Source organism: Triticum dicoccoides, chromosome 3B (assembly GCF_002162155.2).
Source record: "Triticum dicoccoides isolate Atlit2015 ecotype Zavitan chromosome 3B, WEW_v2.0, whole genome shotgun sequence".
NCBI lineage: Eukaryota > Viridiplantae > Streptophyta > Magnoliopsida > Poales > Poaceae > Triticum > Triticum dicoccoides.
Window position 1 is genome coordinate 842,479,800 of NC_041385.1, and position 8,444 is coordinate 842,488,243.

At 44.1% G+C, this 8,444-nt stretch overlaps 1 protein-coding gene and 1 long non-coding RNA gene across 3 annotated transcripts; both read right to left on the reverse strand.

The window, feature by feature from the left end:
- Positions 1-232: 232 nt before the first annotated feature.
- Positions 233-4,457, reverse strand: LOC119278844. The gene is made up of 4 exons (XR_005137996.1): positions 4,179-4,457; positions 3,213-3,934; positions 465-717; positions 233-334 (listed from the first exon to the last, which is right to left on the reverse strand). It is a non-coding gene; the product is annotated as an uncharacterized LOC119278844 (long non-coding RNA).
- Positions 4,458-4,856: 399 nt separating this feature from the next.
- LOC119278845 lies at positions 4,857-7,858 on the reverse strand. 2 transcript variants are annotated; one of them, XR_005137997.1, is made up of 5 exons: positions 7,303-7,858; positions 6,380-6,498; positions 6,229-6,289; positions 5,539-5,660; positions 4,857-5,449 (listed from the first exon to the last, which is right to left on the reverse strand). XR_005137997.1 is itself a non-coding variant. In XM_037560179.1 (4 exons), exons 1-3 carry the CDS (start codon positions 7,650-7,652, stop codon positions 6,258-6,260), a joined length of 501 nt encoding a protein of 166 aa, XP_037416076.1. In that variant the 5' UTR covers positions 7,653-7,858; the 3' UTR covers positions 4,857-5,660; positions 6,229-6,257. The 2 variants fall into 2 exon arrangements, 1 of the variants encoding a protein (XP_037416076.1); XM_037560179.1 differs by having other exon boundaries at positions 4,857-5,660.
- Positions 7,859-8,444: the final 586 nt, after the last annotated feature.

The window sequence follows — 8,444 nt, forward strand, 5'->3', positions numbered from 1 at the left end:
TGAAACAAAAGGTGGCTGTTGTTGGTTAGGACATATAGACTGAAGGTCACCACAAACTATCTTGTCTAGTCTTCAGGCGCTGCTCTGACTTCATGCCAATATACCGTAACATTTGCGTCAATTCTTCAATGCTTGGATTAGCTACTACTTTAGTTCTTTTGATAAAATGGTTTTTACACCAGTAGCAGCACCCCTAATATTATTAAGTTTCCAGCAAAAGGAGCACATGAGAATCACATATCTGTATCCTATATGAAGAGAAACAGAAATTCCTTCAACAATGATGATCGATGGAGGATCATAATGGTAATGCTTGCCAATATTTTTTCTCAGCCTGCAAGATTGCCAAGAACATAGACAGCATGTCATTTCAGAACTCAGACCCTAGTTGCAATTTTTGATCATCATTCCAAAGTACGAATTTAGATATGCAAGTGACAAACTGCACGTAAAAAGACACATACCAGGCTAGAGGTTAGTACTCTGCGGATTGCGCACGGATCTGTGACGATGAGAGCGGGGACTCCTCGCAGTTCCAGTCATCCTACACCAGGGCTGCAAACTGCAGGTTCTAGAGCACGTCCTCGTCTAACGGCCTCAGCATCGGTTCCTTGTTCAGGCCCCGCAGGCAGATCTCCATGACGGTCCTCATCGACTCGCTAGAGCATCATATGCTCACGGCTGGGTCAACGAAGTTCCTCGTGTTGCTCAGTCCTTCTGCTGCCAGCACCGATTGCAAATGGTGGCAAATGAACAGTAAAAGTTGGGTTTAGACTTTATTCAAAAATGAGGCATTGTCAAGTGTACAGGCTTAACAAGAAAAGGAAGCGTGAGGTCAGTCACTTTTTCGGTTAAATGCAATGGTGCGCTGCTGGATGCTTTTGTGCCATCGAGAGGCCTGAGGCAGGGGGGGTCCGTTGAGTCCATACCTCTTCTTATTTGTGGCTGATGGATTGGCTACCTTATTAAACAGAGAAGTTGAAAAAGGTACTATCTCCCCACTGAAAATCGCCCGAGGCAGTCCGGGTATATCAAACCTCCTCTTCGCGGATGACAGCTTGCTTTTCTTCAAAGCTACTGTAGATCAAGCAAGGAAAGTGAAGGAGCTCTTAGACCTTTTTCAGAAATGCTCGGGTCAACTGTTGAGCCATAGCAAGTGTTCCCTACTCTTCAGTGAGGCATGTCCAGATAATGTAAGGAAGGATATTATGAGCACCCTAGGAGTGGAATCTTCAACTTTTGAGGGCAAGTATTTGGGGTTGACAACACCGGAGGGGAGAATGAAAGATGAGAACTTCCAACCGATCTTGGACAAATTTGGAAAGAGATGTAATAACTGGAATGAAAGATTCATGTCCCAAGCGGCAAAAGAAGTCCATGTTAAATCAATTGTACAATCCTTGCCAGTTTACGTCATGGGGGTTTTTAAGCTCAACCAAAGCTTCTGTGATACGTATGAAAAAATGATCAGAGACTTTTGGTGGGGAAACAAGGATGAACATAGAAAAGTTCATTGGATGTCATGGGAGAATATGACAAAACCTAAGAGGGATGGAGGCATAGGTTTCCGAGATATGCATTATTTCAACCAAGCGCTGCTAGCCAGGCAGGGATGGAGGCTGCTGCAATCCCCGAACAGCTTGTGTGCCCGGGTCCTAAAATCTAAATACTACCCCAATGGTGAATTACTGAATACCGTATTCTCCTCGGATGCTTCCCCCGCGCGGCGAGGGATTGAATTTGGACTCGAGCTTCTGAAAAAGGGACTCATCTGGAGAGTGGGCAGCGGAAGGAAAATCCAAATTGAGAGAGACCAATGGATTCCACGAGACGAAGGCCTAAAAACTGCGCATTTCATAAGCCGCTCCAGACTGAGATGGGTCAACCAATTAATGCTTTCAGACACAAAGGAATGGAACGTCGACCTCATAAGGAGAATTTTCCATGCTTTTGATGCAGACGAAATCTGCAAAATCTGAATCCCCTCTGCTGAAGTAGAGGATAGTGTGGCTTGGCACTATGAAAAGTCTGGTGTCTTCACTGTCAGGAGCGCCTACAAACTTGGCGTCACTCTAAGTAGAAATGTAAGGGAGGCCCCCTCTAGCTCGTCGAGTGAACCCGGGAACAGAAGCATTTGGGATGTCATATGGAAAGCAAACATTCCAGAGAAAACAAAAAAATTGGGTAGAGAGTGGCGACCCAAACTTTGGCAACAAAACACAACACCTTCAGAAGGACCATTGTGAAGGAAGACATATGTGATTTATGTGGAACGGAGACTGAAGATGAGTTCCATGCAGTTGTTTCATGCACAAGAAGCAGGGCGTTGAGAGCTGCCATGAGAGTTAAATGGGACATCCCCAAGGAAGTTGAGTTCAGACGAACGGGAGAGGATTGGCTTCAGAACCTCCTTCTGCCACAATCAGCTAGCATCAGAAGCAATATCCTGTTAATACTGTGGAAAGCCTGGAGCCTCAGGAACAACACCATCCATGGGGATGTGAAGGATACTGTCACGGGAGCAGTGCATCAACTCCTCAGACTGGGCGAAGATTTGCTAACGGCTGAACAGGTAGCCAATGTGCCTCATAGCAAGCAAGCAACCACACTTTTTGATCAGAGGACATCCAAGCTTGTACCCCTGAAAAATAATCGCTGGATAGCACCAGCAGTTGGGTATGTAAAAATCAACTGTGATGCGGCCTTTCTTAAAGATTCAGGGGATACTTGGGGAGGAGCAGTAGCTCGAGACCATCGGGGTTCTGTCCACTTGTCTGTCGGACGACGGCTAAACCAGTGTAGCTCGGTAGAAGAGGCAGAGGCAGCTGCTGCACTGATGGGGATGTCTGAACTGTCGAACGTGTATGGGGGACCTATAATCCTGGAGGTGGATTGCGCTGCAGTGGGCCAGAACTTGCTCTCAGCGGATTCCTGCAAGTCGTCTTGCTATGCAACCATAGCTGACATAAAGAAAACCTCAAATGCCTTCTAAAGGTTCGAGGTCAGGGTGATTAACAGAGCTCAGAACGAGCTGGCTCACCAGATTGCAGCCACAACAAGGGCATCAGGTGACCACAAAGTGGTGGCAGGTGTGCATGATGCAGTAAGGCAACAGATGGTTGAGGAGTATACTACTACCATCGCATAGTGTATGCATGGTTCTCAAAAAAAAACAAGAAAAGGAAGCATACATGTTCTTTCGTTATCTCTACCTTGAACAGATGGGCCTTGTCAAGTGTACAGGGTTAACAAGGAAAGGACAACTCCTGAGATATTGAGGTAGGCCCATAGATCATATCTTTAGGTCACAAAATAACTTCTTCCCTGTGTGAAGGTAACACGCCTATGTTGGTAATGTTTTCAAATAAAAAATTATCTCAGAACAATACAATTTCCTAAATTAGTTTACATGTATGGTATCAAGATGCTATATCAGTTCAGCAACTTAAGCTTGAAGATGTTTCGCTAGAATCTTACAGCTATCTATACAAAATTTAATTCAATATAAGCATGTTGTATGAGCTTGAAAAGCAGACCACAATAGATTAATAGCCAAAGGAAGGACCGAATGATACATAATTAATCAGACTCTAATCTAATCGCCTCGAGGTCGGAAACAGGGGCACCCAGCTCTGGTTGGCCCATGGTAGCCACTCCATGCCAGATCCAGACGCCGAGCGGTATCAACCATGGCCTGAATTAGAAGAAAATTCATTCACTACGCCTACCAAAGGAAGGCCATCTTCACTCCTGAGTTGCAAAAATCAAGGAACTGTCAATAACTCACAGCAAACACAATATTCAAGTTCTTGAGTATACTGGATCAGTGAGAAAACAAAGAGTCATTGGTCAACATGTGATCCTGCTAAATACGAACTGAAACACTTGAAGATCGTAGTGAAACATCACAATATATATCTACGTCCCTGCAAATCTGTAAAAAATGTAGTTAGCGGCCGGTGGTACTATGTACTGTGTGAACTAATAAATAATCACTATACTGGAAAAATTAATATAACCAACTTGAAAAAACAACTATATCATTCTAACCAACTTTGTTTGAACACAACCAGACTCCAGACAACAAATAAGAATCATTTCAAATTACAAATAGAAAATATGAGAAGGACTGTTGGAGGTACAAATAAGAATAATTTCATGTTACAAATAGAACATACCTTTGCATCAGTAAATGTCGATTAGCATTACATTCAGACATCCAATAGATCCAAAATGCACACATAATTATAATGGTAGACCACAGGGTATCCGTTGCAAGGTTATTTAGTGTTTTCATGGCCTGTGAAAGTGAAGAGTAGTGTAATGTCACACTATTGGTACAGAAAAACTGCTGCAACCACGAAAAGAAAAACTGGAATTTTTGTTTATACACAGTATAGTGCCTGGCCATCAATACTTTTGCATTAAATGTCAGAAAATCATATAAACACATATATCAGGAAGTTATTCTAATAGTCTAGTAACATATAATATAATAACTAATATATTTACAACACTATTGCTTGAAGGGTCCAATTAGAAGCTCCTAGTTATTTTAGTTTGGCAAGCAATCTGTGTGTGCTACAATCTTCAAGCAGGATGGCCGTGCAAATTTGCGTTCAATCTTGGCTGATATAGGAAGAAGGCGCACATCATAAAATCCGGCGAATACCGAAAGAAGGATAAACTCTCAGCCTTTCACAATGATCATGTTGAGTCAATCAAGAAGGCAAAAGGAAATGAAGAAAACAATTGCAGACGGATTCGACGGAAGGCGTGCAGTGGAATACTCGCTGGGGAAATCGTTGGTTGGCATGGACCAGATGCACCTCCAGAAGACCGCTCCCCATTGTGTTCTTATCCCGGCGCTGCACCTCCCTCTCCATTGTCCTCTCTTTGTCCCTCCTATCCTACATTCTCTCTCTCCCTCATCTTCTCTCTCGAGAAGAGGAGGGACGAGGGATTGGGATTTTCACCGCGCATAGCACGATCCACCCTTTTTTTCACCCAAACTCATTCAGCAACGCACACTGCAACTCGGTCCCACCCAGATGGCTGGCCCAGGCATCATCCACCCAACTGGAAAGGCATGACGTGAAGCAAAACAGACGGTCGGATGTTTGACAGCCAGTTAAGAAGGACCAAAATCTTTACACAGTGGCAAAACGTGCGATCCAGATCGTTGCGCGCGAGGGATGGCACTGGAATGGCGGGTACTCTAGCAGCGTTTATATGTTCGATTACTGGAATCTGAAAAGTTGGGCTCACGTATTGTTTACCTTCGACCTTCGGAGGTCTAAACTGAAGAGTAGGGAGACATGGAAGCCTAAGTAGCGGTCTTTCTTTTGCTGCTAACCTCCCTCTCAGTTTAGGTGCCCCCGGCTAAATTGTCTTTATGCTCATGCTGCAATTTACTTTGCCTTCAAACAATAAAATCTACATGTGGAAACTGTGGAGAATACATATGAACATAAAATAGTTGCTGACTATTTTTCTCTTAATAACTAAGTTAATATACAAAAGTTTTGGTTCATATACCTTGCAATTTTAACATGAGTATCCAGATCCAATGGCTAACCTATGAACAAGGGCCAGCCTGCACTTTCCCCCTATCACAGGCCTCCTTCCTCTCCCCTGCTGCTGCACCTTGCAGCAGCAACCTGAAGCCAAAAGTACACAAAATTGTACAAACTAAAATAAAAGCATGTCCAGATGCCTAGTAACTTTGAAAGTCTGAGTCCTACTACAGCAGCTCAAACAGTCAATGGTCAAAAGAGGCTAATTAAGGTACTGGTACAAGGTACTTAACTGGGCATACATAATATGTCGGCTTAAAGAATTTTGATAAGATGCCAAGGCTTCTTTAGTCTATAAATGGTATACTAACCTGATTATCTGAACACCAAAGCCATGGTTGTCATTGCATATCTCTAGACTACATAATGATGCCATAACCAGAAGATTAATGCATCAGTGTATGAACGAAGCGAAAAGAAAATAAGCCTATAATGTCCCATGCCATATGTAGTGCACCAAATCATGGCAACAGAAGTATCACCCAAATTAAAAACGAAACTATGTGAGCACAAATTTTCAGGAAAATGATAGAATGGTGAGACTCATTGTGTAATAAGGATTATAAGCTCGGATGTTTACATTTGAACAAATAGAAGAAAGAAAGGGGAACATGCAACAAAAAGAACTTCCCAAAATTAGTAGAAATTTTACCTCTGTAACAGAGGAACTACAAAAATGTATTAGTTGGTATTTTCCCCAGATGGTGAATCGCCTGAAAAAAATGAACAGTATGTACAATTATGGTGTTATTTTCTTGTGCACGCACCAAAAGTTCGCAAAAAAAATATTGGGACCATTGTACCTTTATTTTCCCCTTGACCTTGCTCGACTATATGATGGCGATGCACGCTAGCCAGCATCTTCAGATTAGTCCATCCAGAAAGCACACCAAGGGTAACAATTGGATTGATTGTATGATCCCTAAAATGCCATTATCAGAAAATTCAGTTGGTGACTAATAGTAAATAGAAGGGCATGGGTTGTTTATCATGCTTACTTAGAACTCGCAAGCCCTATCTAATCCCTCTCCAAAGCAAACGATCTATCTATGCGAAATAGTTAACGGAGGTAGGCAAAAATGCTATATACCAAAGTGTATATGTCAATCTAAACTGAAGTACTGCTCACAAGAAGGAGAAGGAGAAGAAAGAGAAGGAGAAGCCCTATCTAATCCCTCTCCAATAATAAAATCCGAAAGAACCTGGAAGATGTAAGATCGTGTGTGATTACAAATTCCAATAATAAAAGAAAGCAAGCCAAAAATGTTGTAAACAAATAGACGAAACTACTTCCAAGAAACTGATAAGTACCATCCTAATAATACGCCACCTCCTTTTATCTACGACCAAACATGCTGAACACAATGTTTCCTCCAATAACAGTAATCCTTATCATGCATGATTTCACTCGACATAAATCAACTAAAGCATAAAATCTATGCAGAATGCAGATTGCTAGACCACTTTTGCAGCCAACAAATTGGAAATCCGAAAGAACCTAAATCAAAATAAAAAGGTAATGTACTGGAGATGTATGAATCTGGGCAACCGTGGGTGCAGCGAAAACACATGGAATCTCGAGAGCAAAATCTGAAGAAGGCTCTCCCAAATCCGTCTCTCCTTTTCCCCAAAATTGGGCATGGGCGAGAAGGTAAAGCAATTAACTTTTGAGCAGTATTTTTATGTGCTGAGAGCAATTAACTTGCAGGGTGGAGGAAGAGCTCACCTGGCACCTGCGTGATTACGCCTCTGCTCGCTGTTTACGTGGGTAGGAGAAGATGACCAGTGTAGCGCGCGCTGCCGGTGGAGCTCCAGGCCTCGCCCTCCCCTGCTCCTCAATGGCGGCGACCTCCACCCCGATCTGGAACCACGGCGAGGGACGGCGCCCGATCTGAGAGAGGATGAAAACAAGAGGGGCGGGATGGATGGAGGGCAGCACGAGGAGCTGCAGCGGCCGCCGCGCACGAAGAAGAGGAGGCGAATCGGGAGGAGAGGAGCGGCCATGGCTGCCGCGTTCGCCGCGCACGAAGAAGAGGAGGCGAATCGGGAGGAGAGGAGCGGCCATGCCCGCCGCATTCCTGGCCGAGGGCGAGCGTCCTGACTGTCGCCGCTGCCATATGCGCGGTGGCGCTCGACGCTCCCTACACCGCGCTAGCCGCCGGAGGTGAAGAAGAGAGGAGGCGGCTGCTGCCGGAGCCGGCCGAGCGCGCAGGGAAGGAGGGATGCCGGGCTCGAGGCGGACGAGGGATTGGTGGATAGGGTTGGCCAATCCCACCGCACGCTCCTACCCACCCGCCTGCCAATCCCATGTCGCCCATGCTCGTTGTAGTTAACCTTTTCTTTTCACCAGATACACACACGAGAGGGACACTGTAAAGCTGGGCCCGTGATAAAAGAAGCCCCACCCATCATCTGCTGCAGCGTGAAAGAGCAACGTCAAGAGAAATCAGCGGTTGGATGTTTGACACCGCTGTGAAAAATTGCCAGCGAGGTAAATTGTTCGATGCAGATTGCTCGCGCGACGCAGATCGCCCAGGTTTACGGGTAGCATAGCAAGGTTTATAGGTTAGATTCTTGCTGAGGCAGAAAAGAAAAGTAGTTATAGTAAGTAGATATATTTCTTCCCATTTTGTGTATACTTGCTAGGAGAGAAAAACATTAGCGACAAATAAGCAGTTATGTACTGGAAACGAAAACTGATTATCATTTTTTGCTTTCTGACTTGCAATGCAGAATGTGAGAGCTTATACCCCCATAAAACAAGTAAGTGTTACAAAGTCTTCCAATGGTGTTCTTGTATATATACCCTGATAATTATTGTTATTGTCATCATGTATAAATAGCCAGATTCTTTTTCAGTTTTTTCTT